Source organism: Piliocolobus tephrosceles, chromosome 10 (genome assembly GCF_002776525.5).
Source record: "Piliocolobus tephrosceles isolate RC106 chromosome 10, ASM277652v3, whole genome shotgun sequence".
Classification (NCBI taxonomy): domain Eukaryota; kingdom Metazoa; phylum Chordata; class Mammalia; order Primates; family Cercopithecidae; genus Piliocolobus; species Piliocolobus tephrosceles.
In genome coordinates this window covers 97550950-97575783 of record NC_045443.1, presented here as the reverse complement: position 1 = coordinate 97575783, position 24834 = coordinate 97550950, and the positions used below count along the sequence as shown (strand labels likewise).

Genomic DNA, 24834 nt, shown 5'->3' with positions numbered 1-24834 from the left:
TATGCAATAATTATTGTGCATTTCGCTTTTCCATGGGCGGCAGGAACGTATATTGGGAAGCACATGGTGTCTGGAGTGAGTCTGTTCTGGGGTCTAGTTCTTAGTCAGCCACTTACTCCATGTGGCATCTTGAGAAATTTAATTAACCATTTGAGCCCTATATCCTAATTTCTAAAATGGATATAATAATATCCAGTTCACTAGGTTGTTGTAAGCACAGTGCCTATTAAGTCCTCTTCCTACCAATCGATTATCAACAAGTGAACATTTATGAAGTCTGTTTCAAGGACAATGCAAAGCACAAGGTGTAACAGGAAGTTTTAATAGAAAATAAACGCGCGTTCTCCACGACGGCCAAGGAGAGCATCTAACAAGTCATGCCAACCATGCACAATGAATTGCTGATGATATATGCAAATTAAAGTGGATCTCTAATCCATGCCCATTTATATTTTTCGAGTGTGGATGTGGAGAAATTTTCAATGAGAGCCTTTTTCCTGGTATTCTTACAAGTCAGCAGATCTCCAAAGCCCAACTAAAATATGGGCTGATTGAAGACTCTAGAAAAACTGGAACAGTCACAACTGCTCGGTGGCCGGTGCCACAGAAACTAGGACGAAACGAGCCTCTTCTTTCTAACCAAGGGCAGATCTCAGGCTCTCTCGGGGAGGTAAAGAGGAAGGGCGAAATGCCGGTCAAGTTGCCTAGACTCGGATGGAAGCGGTGGCCAAAGGGCCCCTCCCCAGTGTCACCAGCCTCCCCATCCCTATCATGGAGGATTTTCCTCAGGCGTCGTGACAGACCCGAAGCGTGTCGCCGGGGCCCGCCGGGCCGAGGAGGAGCCGACTCGGCCCGGGGAACTCCAGTCCTTACACGGTTAACGCTCTTCCAAGGAGAGTGGAGGAGGGAGGGTCCCCGCCCACGAGAACGAAGAGAATATCAGGGCCGAAGCCCCGCCTCAGCCGGCCCGGCCCCTCCCCGCCAGCCCGCCGCCCAACTCGGGCCGCACCGTGGGCCGCACCTGCCCGCTCGCACACGCCCCCCGCGCGCCAGGCCTCGCCGCCGCCGCCGCCGCCCTCCGCACGAGCCGGCTGCGGCTTGTCCGCACCGCACTGCCTCGGCGCGGGCCACGGCGCACGAGCTGCTGGCGCCGCCGCGCTCCTCCCCGCCGCGGACGCCGCCCCCGCGTAACCGCCAAGGAAGCTGAGGCGAGCCCGGGCCGGGCGGGAGGGCGCGCGGGCCGCTGCCGCCGCCGCGGGTGTTCCCTGCGCTCCCGCTCCAGCGAGGACTGTCTCTGCTGCCTCCTCTTCCTCCTCCGACCTCAGTCCTCACCACCCTCCTCCCGCTCCTCAAAAGCACCCCCGAGTCCCCACCCCCTCACGCCCCACCCGCGGGAACGAGGCCTCGGGAATACAGGGGAGTGGCTGTGGGGGCGCGTCGCGGCTCCCAGCTCGGCCAGCCCCTCTTTCAAGACATGGTCTGATCCCCATTGTAAAAGCTGCGCCCCGAAGAGGAGGAGAGAGTGGTGCTCCCTGCCTGGGGCTGCAGGGAGATCTCCGTGCTGAAGCTTTTGCATTATTTTAGGGTGGGGCGAGGAGGGCCCTGGATTTTGGGGAGTGGGGGTGGGTGGGGAGGAGGACCCGAGGGGGGTAAGGACTCCGTGGGGGAGCCGGTGAGAGACTATGGGGAAGGACCAGGAGCTGCTGGAAGCTGCTCGCACTGGAAATGTGGCTCTGGTGGAGAAACTCCTGTCTGGCAGGAAAGGAGGGATCCTGGGCGGTGGATCCGGACCCCTGCCCCTGTCTAATCTGCTAAGGTAAGGACGGGCACCAGCTCCGGGGTTGGCACACCTCATTATGCATTGTGATGGATATACGTCCTCCTCCTCACGGTTATTGCACCTGGTGGCTGCCAGCGATTCATTCTTAAATTAGATAGGAAAACAGACTGCGTGTATGGAGAGGAGGTATGAGCCTCCCAGTCAGATTGATGCCTTAGATTCTTTGAGTAATTTTAAAATAGCCTTCCATCAATGCGTCAGTAAGCTACTTTTCCTCTGAGCCGTGGTGCAGAACTTGTACATGTACTAGTGTTGCTTGAAGAAAATCGACGTTCCACCCGCTTTCCGTCAACGTTTATTATATATTTGCAGCTTTGAACCCAGCCTTTTTTGTCTAGTTAAATGAAATTGTCAGGGAAGCTCTTGCGTGCATGCAATTACCCTGCAAAAGCCACAGCCTTCGGTGGCTCCTACCTTCTCTTGCAGAAGGCGTTTGCTGTGCCGTGGGTTATGATCCCACAAAATGAAGTGAGTGAACCTTCTTTCTGGTGAGATGTCTTCAGTACAGGGTGTGTGTAAAACTTGATGAGGCAGGTTAGGCAGCCCCAGCAGTACTTTCAGTTACCTGGACATAGCTGAGTGAAACTTGGTTATTATAGCTCAGGATGAAGGATGCTAGGTCGGGATTGGGATAGTGTGTATGGAATATAGTAGAGGCCTTTTAATGTGAAGATGTAGGTGAGACTGGTATTGCTTGGAGAATCTAAGATGACATTTTAAAAAATGTCAAGGTCTTCGTTCAGCAGTACCTTGGAAATAGCGGGGTTGATTTGCATACTTGAGAAACTATTGAAAGTTGTATTGATGGACAAATGAAATCAACTGGGAGGGAGGAAGCCTGGAGAGTATTCACTAGATACAATTCAAGGGAAGCTCTTTAGTTTATAAAATCGTGGCTATCCAATTCATCCTGGATATTTTTGGAGTCATCAATTGTCATTCATATCTTCGCCTTAAAACATCTCTTGGATAACCCAATTATGTTTGTAAAAATTTTAAAAAACCCAAGTGATTTCCCTGGTTTTTAAAAAACTGTTCCATGGTACCCTTGACAAGTGCTTAATAGAAACTTTTGGGTGATGACATTGCGTTCTTTACACAAGTTCTCATAGGTCGTGGTGGTCAGACAGTGCAATTAATTATAGGACTAGTTAAAAGGGAAAATGAAAAGTTTCTATTACAGTGAAATAAATTTAGTTGAAAAGTAGTTGATGGGATTTTAAAAAGCCCCATATGTTATTCTATATACTCGTTGGCAGTGACATTTTATTGGAATGATAGTTTATGTCAGAAGAATGAATATTTATAGGACATTTTTTTCAATAGGTCATAGAAATGACTTGTGTGTACTCCCTTGTTAAATAATCTTCAGTTTCAAACACAGGTAGACAAAGTGTATGTATTTCAGATTGCAGTTCTGATAATTGCCTGTAGTCACATGTAGTTTATATAAAAGCATTTTATCTCTTTACAGTTTTAAGTTATAGGTAAAATAAAAATATTTGTCAGTGGATCCATCAGCTATAAAAATGATTATGTCTAGAAACTGGTATGCTGAAAGAGGTTTCTCAAAATAAACATTTTTTTTGGGAAAACATGAGGAATTCTTTGAGAACAGTGAGAACTTCAGTTAATTTTATTGTGATAAATCGTATTTTAAAAACACTGTGACAAAACTCAAAAGCAAACATCCTTTAAATACTCCTTTCCCAGCTGTGATTTTTTTTTTTTTTTTTTTAAGAATAGATGTCAAGTTTTAGGGATAAAATACCAAGTATTTAATGTTAGTGAACACTAGCGTATCAAAATAGTGACCCAGAGCGTATATCTTGAATGAGAGGTTTTCTCTTTTGCTGGTGTTGTCAAAGATAGCAGCAGTAGCTCTACAACAAAGATTGCACATAGCAAGCAAAAGTAAACAACATGTGTTTATTAGAGTACTTCGAACCAAGTTGTAAAAATCACAAACAAAACCAATAATTTAAAACTTGCTTTTATCCATCTTACACTGAATGAATGGTGTCTGAAGAAAATGAGAGTTGAAATTGTATTATTTGGGCGATCATTTGCATAAAATGACATTCCTAAGAAGGCACATGTTATTTAGTTGTCACTTTATTTCAAAAATGATTGTCATCAGAAATTTATTGGCAGGATAATGGAAAATGTGTCCCCTTATCAAACATAATGGCACTTTGAAATTTCTTAATGTTTTAGAATGAGCTGTAGAATATGTTTGGCACTTTTTCCCCACTTGCTTTATTACTTGGGTTGGGTAATAATGGCGTCAGACCCTATGCTAAATGCTTACATGTGTCATCTCATTCAATTCTTATGTCAGCCTTAGGAGGTTCATTCTCATTTCACAGATGAAGGAATAAAAAGATAAGATTAAGGACTTGCCCATGGTCACATAATTAATAGTGGCAAAGATTTGAAAATGTGTAATTCAGATTTGCTTTACCACATTTTAAGTCTCATTCATTGAATCTGTTTTATTCACAAAAGTTTAAAGGTATATGGCCAATTTAGACAGTCCAATCTGAACATTTTTTGCTACGAAGAATAATTTGAAATTCCTTAAATTTTGATATTTTTTTCTAATTAAAAAAATCTCACAACTGCCCTTTGAGGGTTCACTAGACAAGAACTTTTCTGAAGATGCTTCTGTTTACTTGTTACCTACTGATAATAAGAAATTATCCTTTGAGCAGTAACTGTATAATGGGGAATCCGGTATGCTTTTGGGTGGCACTGCAATTTTCAGCAAAAGTAAGAATGCCATTTAATAAGTTATAAAACCTCTCTAAGCCTCACTACTCTTATGGAAATAGTAATAATAGTACCTATCATATAAGATTGTTATAAAAGGATAAGTAATGAATGCAAAACATTTAGCATATAGGTGTTCATCGTTACTGTTAATATTTTTCATGCACCTCTAAAGTGCTTGACTCTATTCTTTAAGGCCTTAATGACTAAAGATTTGCTTCATATTGGACTGGCAGTAAATTTGTCATTAGAATCATAGAATCTTCATATAGGGAGGGACCTTTCTTCCAACTTCTCACCTAGTGCACAAATTTTCTCTGTAACATCTCTTACCTGTTAGTTATTCCAGCCCTGTTAGACCTTCCAATGACTAGATCCATTCTATTTTTGACAGCTGTAATTATTTTAAAAATTTTCTTGTCATTGAGCTAAAATCCACTTCCCTGTGACTTTCAGCAATTGATAGTAGATTGACTGTACGGGTCAATATAAAATAGTCTAATTCATCTGCCAGGATAGTTGTTTGGGTGCATGTATTTTTGTTTTCTTATAAGTATTTTTCATGGAAGAGCTATCATCTGGGTATTGACCTTTATTATGGCAAGAGAGCATAGGTGTTAAGAACTTAGTTTTCATACTTTTCACTACTCTCTTTTTCCTTCTTTATATATTCTCAAATTTTGCAATGACCCTCTTAAAATATGGTGACTAGAAATTAACAAAATGCAGTAGATGTCCCTTGACCAGAGTAGAACATTATGGCTGAATAAAATACCCAAGGACAACAGGTTACAAGAAGCATTTATAGTATGATCTTGTTTTTGCAAGGAAAAATAAGTTTGTGTGAACATTTATAATGTGCTTAAGTAGTCTGGAATGATAAGATGCCAAAATGAAGATAGTATTCATCTTTGAGTGGTGGAATTGTGGTGGGCTTTATTTTCCTTTTCCTTATTTGCATTTTCCAGTGTTCTGTAATGAATATGTATTATGTAATTAAAATAAAATAGCAGCTATTACAACATGATACAATGAAATTATTATCTCTTTATTATTGATCTAAGACCTACCTACAGGTCAAGATTTTCTGGGCCATGTAATGGTGTTGGCTCAAGTTGAACATATAGTCGATTACAATTTCTTGGTATTGTTTTTTCAATGACCTGTGAAGCCATGATTCCCCTTTCTGGTACTTTTAAAAGTGTTGGTTGAGCTTAAAATATTCCTATTCCATTTTATCTGATTTGTTTTAGGTTGTATTTGTAATTTCTCTAGATCTTTTTGACTCTTTTTTTTTCTTCTTTCTAACTCTTCAATCTGTCTTTCAGCATATTAACTTCTGTCCTCTGTATCATCCAGAGATTTAATAAGCATGTTTTCTATAACCTAAATTCAACACACTGTGTTATATCCCCAAAACACCTCTCTTCAACTTAATATAAATTTTAAAGTAGCAACCTTTACTCATGGTATTTCTACCAGAATTGAAGCCACGTAATAGACAATCAGCTATTTCTCTCCATTGTTCCTGTGAGAATATTGTGAGTTATTTTATCTACTGCCTTTCTAAATTCACACTGTGTTTAAGTGTATGGCATTCCTTTGATCTATCCCTTTAAATTCCATCAAAATCAGTCTACTTTATTATGGCTTGTTTCTGGCAGTGAGTCATTGGTAATTCCTAGTATTGGCGAAAATTCCTGCTACCCTCTTGCATCTAATTCTTCTGGGTCTGGATATGCATACTTATTTAAAGCAGCTTACTGTCCCTTATGGTCTCTGTTTGGACCTTCAATAATCTCCTGAAATTATTTGTTTATCCCTTCTGATTTGAAAATGGTTCTGAATAGGGAAAATAGAAGCAAAATAAAAGCTGGGAAGAATTAGATTCTTGGCATTGTTAGATATCATAGAAAATTCTCTTGTGGTTTAAAACTACCCACAGTTTTCCTTTTACTCTGTCAGAACTTGAGGTTAAATTAGTGAACTATTACACCTCCTTTCTGTTTTTCAAACTTAGCTTAAAAGGACATTAGCGTTTTTCCTGGACAAGTATGTATTTCTTTTTTGTGTTTGCTTGCAGTTATACCTCTTACTACCCGCTTTCATCCTTGAAGAAATCTGAGCTCATCAGAGCACTAAAATTGAGTTGCCTCCCTCCTTTTCTTCCTCCACATTTTATGTGAAATTTCAGTTTATTTAACATATCTTTTATAAGACAGCTGCAAAATCTTAAAAAAAAAAAAACTCTCTTCCTTTGGCATAACTACCTTTTATTCTAAACAAAACTAATTTCCATGTAAAATGTATATTTAATTAATTTTTTGCTGAGTATCGGATTGAGAATTATTTGTATTTTAATATAGTGATAAAAGTTTATTAATGCCTCAGTTTATTTGATTTTTTTTAATGCCTCGAAGAGTTTAGTTTTATATAAAAGGTATTTAGTAAATTCTTGTCAGAAATAAATAATACAGTTCTTAAGATCCCCATATGAAAAAGTAGATCGGTAAGAAGTGGGGCGAAACAATCTTCTGGTCACCAAAGACATAAAAACCAGAGAGCTTATAATTTTTCAGATTTAGGATTCAGCTCATGACATTTTGGTGATGAGTACAAGGAGGTAACAGGCAACTAGGAAGTACTGTAATTTTCACAACTATTTGGGCAATTGTGGTTATTGGGACTCTGATATAAGAAACTCACTTTCAGGGAAACTGCATTGGTTAAATGGAATAAATCACAAATAGAGCAGTTAAGCTCCATGAAAACGTTATATCTATAAAAATAGTCAAGTTGCAAGTGGGTTATCTATTTTAGATAGTAATGATGTTTGAAGTGGTGATTGCACCATTATGTTCAGGGAGCTGTATCTGCCAGAGTGAACAGTGCCAGCTGCATGATGGGGAGTAAGGCGAAAGGAGAGCGAATTTTGGTATTGACCTCTTTCTTCACTGAGCAGGGTTTTCAGCTCCCTTTTCAAAACACTGAGGGTGATGTGTAGCAGTGAACTAGGGCAACCAGCCAGTGACTACTACTCAACCTGCCCATCCTTTGCAGTTTCTTGTGTGACAGTGATTTCTTACAGATGACAAAGGCTGATGCAAGTCTTCACTGACATTAAGGCAGAAGCATACAATATTTATTAGTGCCTCTACTGACTTTAGCAAGTTAATCTTTCAGGTGACAGTAAACAATTTGATTAGTTCAGTTATATAATGAAATAATTTTGAGGTAATTTTGGAAAATTCGATCAGAAGCCTATGGTAGACATTATTTCTGAGTATTTAACTAGAAATGGAAGCTGACTATAATGCCAGACAAAGGTTAGAAAAGACTAATTTCAACTATGGAACCTGAACCTGAAGATATTTAACACTTAATGCATTTTAGAGTGTCTTTAGTTTCCATTTTGGACATATTGCAGAATGATGTTAATTAAAATACAGTGAGTTTTTATTACTCATCATATGTTGATATGGGAGAATATTTTATATTTGAAAAAGGAATTTACAAAGAAGACTCTTCTATCTTCCAGTTCTTTCTCATGCATGTGAGGACATGGTTATGTAAGCCTTACAGGCAAGCAGAGGCACAATGCCAGTTGAAAACTCATTGAATTTTCTTGTGTAATACAGATCTAGAAACTTTTCTTAGAGTCTACTTTTGTTCTTTAGTGTCAGTAGGATATCAAATAAATTTTACATTTGTGTTAAATCTGGGTAAGGCTTTTAATTGATTTTTGAAGATGGATCAAAAAATATGACCAAAGAATAAATTATGTTTTCCACAGTGCTATGATTTGAATGTTGTCTCCAAAACTCATGTTGAAATTTATTTGTCACTGTGACAGTATGAAGAGATGGGATCTGTCTGGACATGGTGGCTCACACCTGTAATCACAGGCTTTGGGAGGCTGAGGCGGGAGTGTCACTTGAGGCCAAGGGTTCAAGAATAGCCTAGGTAACATAGTGAGACTCTGTCTCTATAAAAAACAAAACAAAACAAAATAACTAGGTGTGGAATTGCATATCTGTAGCCCCAAGTACTTGAGAGGCTGGGTGGGGAGGATTGCTTGAGCCTAGGAGTTTGAGGCTGCAGTGAGCAACGATTATGCCTCCTGAACTCCAGCCTAGGTGACAGAGTGAGACCCTACTCAAAATAAAAACAAAAACAAACAGGTGAGACCCTTTAGAGGTGATTAGGGCTCTGCATGTATGAATGGATTAATGCCATTATTGTGGGAGTGGGTTAGTTATCATGGGAGGCTTCTCACAAAAGAATCAGTTCAGCCCCATTTCCTCTTTCTGTTTCCCATGCTTGCTTGCGGTTCTGCCTTCTGCCATGGGATAATGCAATAAGAAGGTCCTCACCAAATGGTGAGCAAATGCTAGTACCATGCTCTTTTACTTCCCAGCATCCGGAAATCTGAATCACAAAAACATACGTTGTTTGTAAATTACCCAGTCTCAGGTACTCTCTTATAGGAACACAGAATAGACTAAAACACTCTGTTTCTTCTACTGCACTGTCCAGAGTGTTCATCTCTGAATCTGATTCTTATGAATCATGCTTTCTTATTAAACGACATGTCTTCATGGATCTAGTTGTGAAATGGAACTTTGATTAAGCTGTACAGTAGACTTACTTGGATTCCGTTGTGTTATGAGAGTAGCTTTATTTGAAGTGGTTAATTACTTCTAGTTAAGTGAACTGAAACAAACTTCTTAGACTTGTTACCATTCTTTGATCAAATTGGATCAAATCTTGATTGATGGATGTGAGCATAAACAGTCAACCTCCTTTCCTGTTTCTGTTTCCCACACCACATTCCCTTTAACCCTCCTCAATCACGTCTCAGAAAAAAAGCCTTTTTTTCTAATTACTACAAGTTCACCCTGGCTCCAGTTTTTGTGCCAGCTGGCATCATCTCTAGATTCCAGCCTATCTCAATATTTAAAAAAATAATTTCAACAGATTTTAGATACAGGAAGTATGTGTGTAGATTAGTTACATGGAAATATTGCATGACACTGAGGTTTGGAGCATGGATCCCATCACCTAGGTAGTGAACATAGTACTAATAGGCTGTTTTGTAGCCTACCCCCCTTCCACCCTCTAGTAGTACACTGTGTCTATCGTTCCCTTATTTTTGTTCATATATGCTTTATATTTAGCTCCCACTTATAAGTGAGAACATGTGGTATTTGGTCTTCTGTTCCTTTGTTAATTTTCTTAGGATTATGGCCTCCAGCTCCATTGGAGGAGCTGTTGCTGCAGAGGACATGGATTCATTCTTTTTTATGGCTACATAGTATTCCATGGTGTATACGTACCACATTTTCTTTGTCCAGTCTACCATTGATGGGCATCTAGGTTGATTCCATGTCTTTGCTACTGTGCATAGCACAGCAATGAGCATGAGTGCATGTGTCTTTTTGGTAGAATGGTTCATTTTCTTTTGGGTATATACACGGCAGTGGGATTTCTGGGTCGAATGGTAGCAATTTTAAGTTCTTTGAGAAATCTCTGTACTGCTTTCCACAGTGACAGACAACCTACAGAATGGGAGAAGATATTTGTAATCTATGTATCTGACAAAGGCCTAATATCCAGAATCTATAGGGAACTTGTTTATAAGTCAACAAGCAAAAAACAAGTAACTCTATTAAAAAATGAGTAAAGTACATGAACAGACATTTCTCAAGACATACAAGTGACCAACAAACATATAAAAAATGCTCAGCATCACTAGTTATCAGAGAAGTGCAAATCAAAACCACAGTGAGACAGCATCTCACACCAGTCAGAATGGCTGTTATTTAAAAGTCAAAAGTCAATAGATGCTGGTGAGGCTGCAGAGGAAAGGGAATGCTTATACATCAGTGTTAATTTATCCTCTAACCTCATGGGCCCAGTGCCTTTTCTTTTGTTTCTTTACCACCAAAAAGTGTTTGTGGGACCTGACAGTTAATTCATAGTGAAGTTGTAATTGATTGGTAAAGCTTTTAGAAAGAAAGCTCTGTTCATATTTTCATTTAAAGAGGCAACAAAACATTAGGCCAAAACAGGAAAGCCATCGACCTCTTCTGGCAGAACAAATGGAGTGGATTTTGCCAGGCTTGTAAGAGAATGTTGGATACAGGTGGCAATTCTTCCTTTTTTTTTGGAGACAAGTTTTCACTCTTATCACCCAGGCTGGGGTGCAGCAGTGTGATCACAGCTTACTGCAGCCTCATTGCTCCCCAGGGTCAAGTGATCCTCATGCCTCAGACTCCAAGTAGCTGGGACTACCAGCACGTGCCACCATGCCCAGCAAATTTAAAAATTTTTTTTTGTATGGACAGGGCCTCACTGTTCCTCAAACTCCTGCCATACATAGTGATTCTTCTGATGGATCTGGACAAAGTAAATTGAAAACCTTCTGGAAAGGATTCACCATGCTAGACACCATTAAGAACATTTGTGGGACAGGCACAGTGGCTCATGCCCATAATCCCAGCTCTTTGGGAGGCCACGGTAGGAGGATCACTTGAACCTAGGAGTTCAAGACCAACTTGGGCAACATAGGGAAACCCTGTCTGTTGGGGTCTGTTGTTGAGAGCTCATGCGATCCTCCTGCCTTGACTGTTCTTCAACTCCGGGGTTGGTCTCGAACTCCTGGAATCAAGCCATCCTCCTGACTTGGCTTCCCAAAGTTCTGGGATTATAGGTGTGAACCCCCATGCCCGGCTAATTCTTCCTTCTTAAAGGCTGAAGGGGAAGGGATTTGACTGGAGACGTGAGAAATGAGAGAGTATATGACTGGTGATAGAAAAGTCTTTTCTTTTTGCTACTCATTTAGTCGCTAGAATTTTTTATTAGATTATATAAACCCATTTTAGATATAAACATATAATATTTGCCTATATCAGAAGTTATTACTTAGATGTACAGGCATAGCTCAGACATATTGTAGATTGGTTTTCAGACCACTGCAATAAAGTGAGTCATACAAAATTTTTGGTTTTCCAGCGCATATAAAAGTTATGTTTACACTATACTGTATTCTGTTAAGTGTGCAACAGCATTATGTCTAACAAAACAATGTACGTAATTAAAAAATACTTCATTGCTAAAAATGCTAATGATCATTTGAGCCTTCAGCAAGTTGTAATCCTTTTGCTGGTGGAAGGTCTTGTCTCAATGTTGTTGGCTGCTGACTGATTAGAATGGTGGTTGCTGAAGGTTGGAATGGCTGTGGCAATTTCTTAAATGAGACAATAATGAAGTTTCACATTAGTTGACTGTTCCTTTCACAAAAGATGTTTCCGTAGCATGAGATGCCGTTTGATAGCATTTTACCCATGGTAGGACTGTCAAAATTGGAGTCACTGGAGTTATTCCTCTTAAGCCTTGCTGCTGCTTTATTTATGTCATGTTCTAAATCCTTTGTTGACGTTTCAGCAGTGTTCACAGTGTCTTCACTAGGAGTGTCTTCACCAGGAGTCGATTCCACTCATGAAACCAATGTCTTTGCTCATCCATAAGAAATACCTCCTCATCTGTTCAAATTTTATCATGAGATTGTTGTCAGTCAGTCCAGTTTTCAGGCTCCACTTCTATTTCACTTGCTGTTTCCACCACATCTGCAGTTCCTTCCTCCACTGAAATCATGAACCCCTCAAAGTCATTCATAAGGGTTAGAATCAACTTCTTCCAAAACTCCTGTTAATGTTGACCTCCTCCCATGAATCACAAATGTTTTATTTATTTATTTGTGATAGGGTCTCAATCTGTCACCCAGGCCTGGAGTGCAGTGGCACGATCACTGTGCTCACTGCAGCGTTGACCTCCTAGACTCAGGGATTCTTTCCTTTCATCCCCCTGAGTAGCTGGGACCACAGGCATGTGCTACCATGCCTGGATAATTTTAAAATTTTTTGTAGAGACAGAGTTTCCCTATGTTGCCCAGACTGGTCTTGAACTCCTGGGCTCAAGTGATCCTTCCACCTTGGCCTCCCAAAGTGTTGGGATTACAGGCATAAGCCACTGTACCTGGCCCGCAAATGTTCTTAGTGGTTCTATAGCTGCCACTAGGTATGGCAGCTACAACCTTATGAAATGTATTTCTTCAATTAGAAGACTTGAAAGCCAAAATTACTCCTCAGTCTCTGGGCTACAGAATGGATGTTGTGTTAGCAGGCACGGAAACATTAGTCTCTTGTACATCTCCATCAGAGCTCTTGTGTGACTAGGTGCACTGCCACTGAGCCGTAATATTTTGAAAGGAATCTTCTTTTCTGTGAGTGGTAGGTTTCAACAGTGGGCTTAAAACGTTCAGTAAACCATGCTACAGACAGATGTGCTGTCATCCAGACTTTGTTGTTCCACTTGTAGAGCACAGGTAGAGTAGATTTAGCATCATTTTTAAGGGCCCTGGGATTTTTGGAATGGTTTCCTTACTCCTTATACGAAGATTAATTCAAGATGGATTAGAGACTTAAATGTTAGACCTAATACCATAAAAACCCTAGAAGAAAATCTAGGTAGTACCATTCAGGACATAGGCATGGGCAAGGACTTCATGTCTAAAACACCAAAAGCAATGGCAGCAAAAGCCAAAATTGACAAATGAGATCTCATTAAACTAAAGAGCTTCTGCACAGCAAAAGAAACTACCATCAGAGTGAACAGGCAACCTACAGAATGGGAGAAAACTTTTGCAATCTACTCATCTGACAAAGGGCTAATTTCCAGAATCTACAAAGAACTCAAACAAATATACAAGAAAAAAACAAACAACCCCATCAAAAAGTGGGCAAAGGATATGAACAGACATTTCTCAAAAGAAGACATTCAGATAGCCAACAGACACATGAAAAAATGCTCATCATCACTGGCCGTCAGAGAAATGCAAATCAAAACCACAATGAGATACCATCTCACACCAGTTAGAATGGCAATCATTAAAAAATCAGGAAACAACAGGTGTTGGAGAGGATGTGGAGAAATAGGAACACTTTTACACTGTTAGTGGGATTGTAAACTAGTTCAACCATTATGGAAAACAGTATGGCAATTCCTCAAGGATCTAGAACTATATGTACCATATGACCCAGCCATCCCACTACTGGGTATATACCCAAAGGATTATAAATTATTCTACTACAAAGACACATGCACATGTATGTTTATTGTGGCACTATTCACAATAGCAAAGACTTGGAATCAACCCAAATGTCCGTCTGTGACAGACTGGATTAAGAAAATGTGGCACATATACACCATGGAATACTATGCAGTCATAAAAAAGGATGAGTTTGCATCCTTTGTAGGGACATGGATGCAGCTGGAAACCATTATTCTTAGCAAACTATCACAAGAAGAGAAAACCAAATACCGCATGTTCTCACTCATAGGTGGGAACTGAACAATGAGTTCACTTGGACTCGGGAAGGGAAACATCACACACTGGGGCCTATCATGGGGAGGGGGGAGGGGGGAGGGATTGCATTGGGAGTTATACCTGATATAAATGATGAATTGATGGGTGCTGACGAGTTGATGGGTGCAGGACACCAACATGGCACAAGTATACATTTGTAACAAACCTGCACGTTATGCACATGTACCCTAGAACTTAAAGTATAATAATAAAAAAAAAAACTAGAACCTAAATATTAGGCTGGAATCGGGGCACATCTTTAGCTCTTCCAGAATCGTACTCACAGGGGGCTAGCACTGTATTTTAACAAGCTTCTAGGTGGGCCCATTCATCTAGCAGCTTAAAACCTCCCCAGGTGATTCCAATGTGCACTTGTGCACTCCAGGATGAGAACTGTCATGGCTGGAAACCACTGGACTGGCACATGACAGCCTGATTTCTGCTGCATGTCCTTTCTTTGAGCTCTTCTCCCCTAGTCCTATGAAAAGCATAGTCACTGACTAACTCAGAGTTAAGTGAATATAAAACTTGTAGAGATAATCATAATAGATACCGTGATGATTAATTTTGTGTGTCGACTTGGCTAGGCTATGGGGCCCAGTTGCTTGGTCAAACGCAGTCTCCATGTTGCTGTGACGGTATTTTTTTTAATGTAATTAACATTTAAATCAGTAGACTTTTAGTAAACTATATTACCCTCCCTAATGTAGGTGGAGCTCATCCATTCAGTCAAAACCTTAAGAGCAAAGGCTAAGGATTCCAGAAGGGGAAGGAATTCCGCATCCCAACTGTAACACTGAAACTCTACCTGGCTTTCCAGCCTGCCTGGCATGTGCTGTAGATTTCAAACAGGACTACAACATCAACTCTTTCCCGAATTTCCAGGCTCCCAGCTTGCCTTACAGATTTTGAACTTGCCAGCTCCCATAATCACATGAGCCTATTCCTTAAAATAAGTCTCTTTCTCACTTGCACTGATGGGGGGTGTGTGTGTGTGTGTCTGTGTGTATTCTGTTTCAATTTCTCCAGGGAACCCTAATGCCAGATACCATTATTTAAACAGATTATGTACTAGAAATCATGCTAAATTATTCACATACATTTTCTGATTTAGCCTTTACACAACCCAATTAAACAGCTGAATAAGCAAGCTATAAAGAGAAGATGTGACCAGAGACAGGGAAGCTTCCTTTAGTGGCTGTGGAGAGAAAGCAGTACAGAAGTTAGCACTCGGTGAGCCAAAAAAAAGTCAAGGACAAAAGATAGGGTGTTCGTTGAAAAAAACAAAAGACAAAAGGGAAAGGGAAACCTACAGATTTAAAAAGACAGTGCCCACCATAGGAAACCATTCATCCACTTTCTGCTTTTATTGATTTGCCTTTTACGAACATTACACTTAAGTGGAATCACACAACATGTAGTCTTGCATCTGACTCCTTGCAAGAAGCATAACGTTTTTGAAGTTTATTCATGTTGTAGCGTCTATCAATAGCTCATTCCTAGAACTTCTCGAATATAAAAGTGGAATCATGTAGTAGGTCTATGTTTAAACTTTAGGGAACTGTGAAAGCAATTTTTCAAAGTGGTTGCACCATTTTATATTCTTACCAGCAATTAAGGTTCCAAGTTCTCCATATCAATGCCAAAATTTATTATTGCTAAGCTCTTAAATTATAAACAATTGAGAGTATGAGAGAGTGTGTGTGTGTGTGCAGAGTGTGTAGTATATAGAGGGTGTTTATATCTCGTGATTTTTTAAAATAGAGATGAGGTCCTGCTATGTTGTTCAGGCTGGTCTTGAACTCCTGGGCTCAAGCAATCTGCCTGACTCAGACTCCCAAAATGCTAGGATAACAGGTGTGAGCCACCATGCCCGGCCCTTGTTGTGATTTTAATTTGCATTTGTCTAATGACTATTTATGTTGAGCATATTTTCATGTGTTTATTAGCCATTTGTAGATCTTCTTCAGTGAAGTGTCTACTTGAATCTTTGACTATTTTAATAAACTTTGGATACTGATACTTATTTTAATAAACCAACTGTAAAAAATGTTTATGATAAAATTGTGGAAATTTAAACATTCAAAGGATACTTGATATTAAGGCTGTATTAGGGTTGTTTTAGGTTTGATAATGCTATTGCAGTTATGCTTTTAGAAAAAAATCTTTATCTTTTAATGTGACACACTGAATCATTTATAGATGAAACAATGTGAGGTCTGTGATTTGCTATAAAATAATCCAGAGGAGGTAGGGGAATTTATGTATATGTTGACAACTGATAGTTCTTGGAGCTGAGAAAAGGATTCATGGGGACTCACAATACTATTCTCTCTACTTTTGCATATGTTTGAAATTTCCATAATAGGCTTTTTTTTGTTTTTTTGTTTGTTTGTTTGTTTTTTGAGATGGAGTCTTGCTCTGTCGCCCAGGCTGGAGTGCAGTGGCGCGATCTTGGCTCACTGCAAGCTCCGCCTCCCAGGTTCAAGCAATTCTCCTGCCTCAACCTCCTGAGTAGCTGGGACTTCAGGCGTGTACCACCACGCCTGGCTAATTTTTTGTATTTTTAGTAGAGATGGGGTTTCACCATGTTAGCCAGGATGGTCTAGATCTCCTGACCTCGTGATCCCCACCTCAGCCTCCCAAAGCACTGGGATTACAGGCGTGAGCCACCACGCCCAGCCCATAATAGGTTTAAGAAATAAAAACTGATACCCTGAATGCATGTATTAACTACAAACTCTCTCAAAATCTACGAAATATACCATAAAGGGATTTTTAAGGCATAAACCACAAGAAGAAAAGGAATGGGAATGAAGACAACAGCAACAAAACTTGAAAGTGTATGGATGAACATGAACCAACTTGAGAAACCTGAATCCCTAATCAGAAATGGAAAAAGCCAAGAAAACAACCTGATATACACAACAAAAATCTTCAAAGGGTTTAGGAATAGGTGGCATCAGGTACATCTCTGGAAATAAGTTTGAAGGTGGAACTGAACACCAAGGAATAACTGAAAGTAGATTTAAGAAAATGAACCTCCAGATATTTTACTACACTCTACACAGCCAGCCAACCACCCCTCTCCTACTCCAGCAAATGACTTTGGCTTATTTTCTGCAGAGTCAAAGAGAGGTTCTCTGCGATGGAGAATCCGAGCTATGGTTGAGGGTAGGGACAAAAAACTAAAATCAAGAAAATAAGTAAAAGTCTACAGATTGAATATAGAGACTTCTTCCTCAGTTCAGCTCCCAGAATGCTTATAGACAGGCTGAAAGATTAGAAGAATCCGGATGTCCAACAAGAAAGACTAAAAGATGCTGACATTAGAGGACCCCCGCCATGTCTGCTCACTCCACAGTAATAAGCCTCACCCATGCACACAGAGTTTGCACTAGCTTCACAGAGCCCAAATTTTCTGAGTCATTAATTGGTAGATACAATTTACTGGGGTTTTGGCGGGGGTTGATTTAAAAATTGAGAACTACAGAAAAAGTTACAGATTTATGATTATATGAGGAAGTAATGGAAAGCCATTTCATGAAGCAGTGATGAATCAGGTTTTTTCTATATATTATCTCTTGGGAGAACAGTTCATACTAAATTATTTTATTAACAAAAGAAATCATGCCAAAAAAGAAAAACAATATAAATGGTCGAATCTAACATAATTTTGGCTTTCTTTTCGACAAACTGTCTGTAAAAATGGTGTCTATTGTTCCCATATTTATGACCATGTGTACCCAACGTTTAGCTCCCATTTATAAGTGAGAACGTGTTATTTGGTTTTCCGTTTCTGCGTTAATTCACTGAGGATAATGGTTTCCAGCTGCATCCATATTGCTGCAAAGGATATAATTTTGCTCTTTTTTATAGCTGTGTAGTATTCCATGGTGAATATGTACCACATTTTCTTTATCCAATCCACCACTGATGGGCACCTGGGTTGATCTCATGTCTTCACTACTGTGAATAGCACTATGATGGACATACGGAGCCCAATTTTTAAAGACAAATGGACAACCAAGGATCACAGGATGTTTTAGAAAAGTCCCAAACATGAAAAATGAAGGCTGAAAAGTGAAAACCTGAAGAGATTTGTAAAATAAACCTAAGTGTTAGATAAACTGACAAAATTTCCCAGAAAGTAAAGTAAAAAGATGTTTAAAGGTACAAATGGATGAGCGCACTGACTCACACCTATAATCTCACCAATCTGGGAGGTCAAGGTGGGAGGATTACTTGAGCCCAGGAGTTTGAGACCAGCTTGGGCAACATAGGGAAACCGCCATCTCTAAAAGAAAAGAAAATTAGCCAGGCGTGGTAGTGCACACCTGTAGTCCCAGCTACTCAGGAGGCTGAGACAGGAGAACTGATTGAGCCTGCGAGGTCAAGGCTGCAGTGAGCCATGGCCATGCCACTGCACTCCAGCCTGAGCAACAGAGCAAGACCCCATCTCAAAAAAAAAAAAAAAAACAAAGGTACAAATGGTGCTTGATTTACCATGGTTCAACTTACAATTTTTCAACTTTACCTTGGTGCAAAAGTGAGAGGCCTTCAATAGAAACTATACCTATATAACCATTTGGTTTTAGTACACTATTAAATAAATTATATAAGATATTCCATACTTTATTATAAAATAGTCTTTGTGTTAGATTATTTCACCCCACTTTGTGATAGATATCCAACAATTTATTATAAAATAGGCTTTGTGTTAGATGATTTTGGTTAATGTAAGAGTTCTGAACATGTTTAAAGTAGGCTAGACTGAGTTACAATATTCAGTAGGTTAGGTGTACTAAATGCATTTTTGAATTATGATGTTTTCAATTTACAATGGGTTTATCAGGACATAATCCCATCATAAATCAAGGACCGTTTGTATAATAGTTAATTTTATACATTAATTTGGCTGATCCACAGTGCCCAGATATTTGGTCAAACATGATTCTGCGTGTTTCTTAGCAGACATGTTTTTGGATGAGATTAACATTTAAATCTGTGGATTTTGAGTAAAGCTGATTATTCTCCATAATGTGGGTAGTCTCATTCAATCAGTCAAAGGACTTAATAGAACAAAAAATGACCTCCCCAAAGCAAGAGGGAATTTTGTCATCAGACTGAAATATGTATTAGTCAGGGTTCTCCAGAGAAACACAACCAACAGGACATAGAAATCTAGAAAAATATTTATTACAAGTTATCTAGAGGCTGAGAAGTTCCATATGGCGAAATCTCTACAAATACATGAATCAATTCCTTAAAATGAATCCATCAACCCCCAACCCGTGTGTGTGTGTGTGTGTGTGTGTGTGTGTCCTTTTGATTCTATTTCTCTGGAGAACCTTAGTAATATAGGATAGTAGGAAATAAAGCATTTAAAAAACAAAAGACAAAGCCAGAAGGTCAACATCTTAACAGGAAATCCAGAAAGAGAGAATAGAAGAAACAAACTTGACTAAATCAAATCAATAATTCAAAAAACTAACCCAGAACCGAAGAACATGAGTTTCTGGATTGAAAGGACCCACAGAGTACCAACCACAAAAAACAGAAATAGACCCACATGAACTACCTACTTAACACACTAACATACCTCCCTCTAACAAGGCCAAAACCCTTACTCAGAGTAACTGGCCTAGAATTTCAGCCTCTTTTCTATGTAGTTCTTCGGTTCTGGAAAATACTCCTGAGATTGATGAATAGAAAAGAAACAAGAGCAGGCAGGATTCTGGGCCATCTGCCCCTGCTTCATTTATAGAAGCCCTGCTTTTATGTTTCATATTTTAGGTTTCTGAATACGATTTTTTTTACTTTGCATTTTTGCATTGGCTATTTTTTAATTGTATCTCTTTAAGGTATACAACATGATGTTTTGATATGTATACACATAGTGAAATGATTACTATAATCAAGCAAATTAACATATCCATCATCTCATACTGTTACTCTTTGTATGTGTGTGGTACAAGTACCTAAAATCTACTCTCTTAGCACATTTCCAGTATACAATACAATATTATTAACTACAGTCCTCATGCTATACAGTAGATCTCTGTACTTACATGTCCTACATAACTGAAATTTTATACTCTCATTGACCTCCATCTGCCCATTTCTCCCACATCCTTCATTCCTGGTAACCACTCTTCTATTCTCTGTTTCCATGTACTTGAAGTTTCATTTCATTTTGTTATTTTGTTTAGATCCTACACATAAGTGAGATCATACAGTATTTTTCTTTCTATGTCTGGCTTATTTCACTTAGCATCAAGTCCTCTACTTTCATTCATGTTATTGCAAATGGTAGTATCTCCTTTATATATACATATATACATACTTTAAGTTCTAGGGCACATGTACACAACATGCACGTTTGTTACATATGTATACATGTGCCATGTTGGTGTGCTGCACCTATCAACTTGTCATTTACATTAGGTATATCTCCTAATGCTATCCCTCCCCTTCCCCCTCCCCACAATGGGCCCCGGTGTGTGATGTTCGCCTTCCTGTGTCCAAGTGATCTCATTGTTCAATTCCCACCTATAAGGGAGAACATGCGGTGTTTGGTTTTCTGTTCTTGCGACAGTTTGCGGAGAATGATGGTTTCCAGCTGCATCCATGTCCCTACAAAGGACACGAACTCATCCTTTTTTTTATGGCTGCATAGTATTCCATGGTGTATATGTGCCACAAGAAAACTAACAAAGAGAAAGGAGAAATAGTATTTCCTTCTTTAAGGCTGAATATTCCTCCACTGTGAATACAGACACCACAATTTCTTTATCCATTCATCTGTCAATGGACACTTGGATCATTTCATTATCTTGGCTATTGTGAAGAAAACCTCTTTCTTTTTGCTCTGTAAATATATAAAGAGCCATCTCTGGTGCAGATTCCAAAAGAACTGCCCATGACCAAGACTATGCCTGGTGGTTCACACCTCATCCTTTCCCCAGCTCCCAACAATGACATCTAGAATATTATACTGAATTACATTTCAGGCCTTTGTGGTCTAGCCTGGAACTTAAATGTGCCTTAAGGTCCAAACAAGCAGCTTTTAAACAAACTTTTGGAAAATGCTCTGTATTCATAAATAGAAACTCTGTGTGCCTATGGAATGGAAGCAAATTCATTTATTAATAGTCCCTACGTCGCTCATAATTAGTACAAAACTAGTCTGTTAACTAGACAACCCCTGAGGCTTCAGGAAGTAATTCATTTATGTGTTTGTTTTTCTTCAATATTTATAGTTGTTGTCTTGCAGAAAAATCTGTCTCACAGAGATGCTTACAATCTCTTCACTGGTCATTAACTACTCTGATAAACATTATTCATTTTTCCCTTAAAACATATAAGTAGACTAGAGAAATTCTGAAAGTAAATGAGACAGTACAAAAAAAAAAGATGAAAGAACACTGAAGATAACTTTGGTATATTTTATAAATCTTCCCAGAGTCTCAGCTTATAGCTGGGTTTAATGCCTTCAAATATACCTATTTATCAAAATTGGCAGAGTAATAAAGTCAGGTGAGATAAAAACTGACATGAACACTACAAATACAAACTTACTACAGCTTTTTTCAAAATTATATTCAAAATGGAAACATCTAACTGAAAATTGTTACTTTCATTGTACGCAAAATGAGTATATGTGTATATGGTATATGTGTGTATCTCTCAAATGCATCATACTAGTAAATTTGAGCCATGTTTTTCAGATTCTCATTTAAACATAGCTAAAGCCATCCTCAATGGCTACCTAATCAGCCTAATTACTCTGGGAATTACTATTAAACTATTGAAATCCACACAAAAGATTGGTGTAAATTATTCCAGATTCAAATAAAACATATCATTTCTATTTTTCCATTCACAGCTGCCGAGGAACAACTACACAGTCAGCAGCTACTAGAATAAAATCTTACAGTCCATTCAAATCTAAAAAGCAACACTGTGCTTATTTAACAAACAAGTATGCTATTTATCTACCATACTAGTGCCTAGAACAAGGACGGGGAGCCACTTTGGCTATAAAGTTTAGACAGCTTCAAGATGAAGATCTGAGCTAAGACTTGAAAGATGGGTAGGGATAACAGAAAGGAGGGAGAAGAGGAGTTCTAAACAAGGACATGAAATTTGAAAATTAAAAGTTCAAAAAAAAAAAAAAAAAACCTGAAAACTATCATCCAACAAACAGTTTTCCCAAAATGCAGAGTTCTTAGAAGAGAATGATGGGAAATAAGATTAAGTAGGTGAAACTTATACCGAGAAATAACAGAAAGATTTAGATAGAAATACAATGATGGAAGGCATAATTTTTTCAGTGTACATGTGCATTTTAAATAGCAACACATATCAGCTCTTAGCACAGTATCTGGCCCATAAGGCTGAACAAATATTTGCTATTATTGTTGTTATTATTATTAACTAAATATTTCAAATATTATTTTCTGTAGTTTGGACAGCTAGTAAATATGACTATCCCTGATTTTTAAAATCTAGAATTAAACATTTCTATGTACTTCTTAATTATATATACATGATCTCACTGCAAAGCCTTCAATATTATTCAAAAGGCACATCTTTATTTTCCTGTACTTCAAATCAATTTCTATCTAAACAGAAATTCAACTTGGTCTTTCCAAGGCAATGATAACCTTCTCTGACACTCTCTAATGCTGATGTCCTCCAAACAGGACTTTCTGTTCTCCAAAAAGAAAAAAAGCTTCCCAAGGAACAGCAAGAAAGAAGGAGGCTTTATAACAGATGAATGTATAGGCAAGTCTGTCTCTTATCTAACTTCCATAAGTGTCCAGCCCTGATCCCGTGTCTTTGGTTTAAAAGAAAAAAAAGCCCTAGGTAAGCCAAACTCAGCCCTAGACATCCTCCTCTTCTTCCTATTTTGGCCCTGGCTTCATGACCTATCTGTTTTCTGTAATTTGCTACATATAATGGGTAAATATGGAACAATGATGAAGAAAGCAAAGATGTGGGGGGGTTGCCAAACTGCTCTCCGCTTTAGCCCCAACTTTGACATAAGAAGGCAGAAGAGCCAAGGATTAATATCATAAGTGGTTTTTCATTTTTCATAACATTTCAGAGCCCAAAAGACTGTAACAAGATGGTGATGATGATGATGATGACAACAACATTTCACATGTATTTAGGCTTTCCCTACATAATCGCAAAAACACTATCTCATATTAACAAGAATAACAGCTACATGGAGATCAATGAGTCTAGTCCTCTCATTTTATAGGTGAGAGAACTTAATGAAGTCAGAGAGATTAATAACTTTGCCAAGACTACGAATTAGTGGCATTGGTGATGATAATAGTGATGAGGATAATAATGATGGTGATGGTGGCAGTGATGTTAATAACCCACTAAATTCTTTGCATGCCTTGTCTCATTTAATCCTTACAGCAGCCCTAGGAGAGAAGTACTATATTTATCTTAATTTTAAGTTGAAGAAACTAAGATTTTAAAAGATCAAAAAACTTGCCCAAAGTCACACAGCAAATAAGTGTCAAAACTGAGATTCAAAAAGCAGATGGACTCAAAAATCTGTCGAGTTAAAACACTAAACTACACTTCTTGTAGTTAAAATTACAACTCGATTCTTCTGACTCTGATCCTAGTCTAATATTGTTTCCCTCGTAGACTGTCTCCTAAATTTAGTGAGGTATATGTTGAAATAGAAATCTAATATGTATTGCATTTATTTTCTAATATATTCAATTATCTGTTACCTCTACAAGTCTAATGTTACAGAATATAGATCCATCTCTAGCTGTAAAAATATACTCTCTAACTATATAATATATATTATTAGGTAATTAGCTACAGTATTCATTTTATCAATATGACATTTAATCAATTTTAGTTTTTATAAGTCAGATGCATATAGTCTATTTCAAGAGAAAAAAATGTCATTTCACTGTTATATTCTTGCAGAAGATTGCCCTGTCCTAAAATCAGGATTATTTGTAGACAATATAAAGCAGCCAAACTAACTTCTCTTGGAATTTTCACTTTAGGAAATAAATAACAATATACCCTAAGTTGACAATAATAATGACCTTGCTATTTATAATCTACCCTCAGAGAATTTTAAAGCACTTTTTAAATCATAACAGTCTTAAAATGTTTCCAGGATATGGACTGGCAAACCAAAGTACTGTAAAAATAATTGTGATTTTTTTTTTTTAATGGAATCTTGCTTTGTCACCCAGGCTGGAGTGCAGTGACGCAATCTCAGCTCACTGCAACCTCTGCTTCCCGTGTTCAAGCGATTCTCCTGCCTCAGCCTCCCTAGTAGCTGGGACTTCAGGCACTCATCACCATGCCTGGCTAATTTTTGTATTTTTAGTAGAGATGGAGTTGTGCCACATTGACCAGGCTGGTCTCAAACTCCTGACCTCAGTTGATCCACCCGCCTCAGCCTCCCAAAGTGCTGGGATAACAGGCATCTGAGCCACCACACCTGGCATAATAGTGATCTAAAAATCTTCTATATGGCCAGGTGTGGTGGCTCATGCCTGTAATCCCAGCACTTTGGGAGACCAAGGCAGGCGGATCACAAGGTCAGGAGTTTGAGATCAGCCTGGCCAACATGGCACAACCCCATCTCTACCAAAAATACAAAAATTAGCCAGGCATAGTGGCAGGTGCCTGCAGTCCCAGCCACTCGGGAGGCTGAGGCAGGAGAATCACTTGAACCCGGGAGGTGGAGGTTGCAGTGAGCCAAGATATTGCCACTGCACTCCAGCCTGGGTGACAG

The 24834-nt window shown here is 38.8% G+C and overlaps 1 protein-coding gene across 7 annotated transcripts in view; it reads left to right on the top strand.

Annotated features, from left to right (window-relative positions):
• Positions 1 to 1265: 1265 nt before the first annotated feature.
• The window catches only part of ANKS1B (ankyrin repeat and sterile alpha motif domain containing 1B), a 1351669-nt gene continuing 1328100 nt past the window's right edge, over positions 1266 to 24834 (top strand). For 5 of the 7 annotated variants that reach the window (XM_023182451.3, XM_023182286.2, XM_023232645.2 and 2 more), the window contains exon 1: positions 1266 to 1816. In XM_023182451.3, coding sequence (XP_023038219.1) covers positions 1683 to 1816 — 134 coding nt within the window. In that variant the 5' untranslated portion in view covers positions 1266 to 1682. The remainder of the gene's footprint in view (positions 1817 to 24834) is intronic. The other 2 variants (XM_023182541.1, XM_023182372.2) reach the window with 2 other exon arrangements.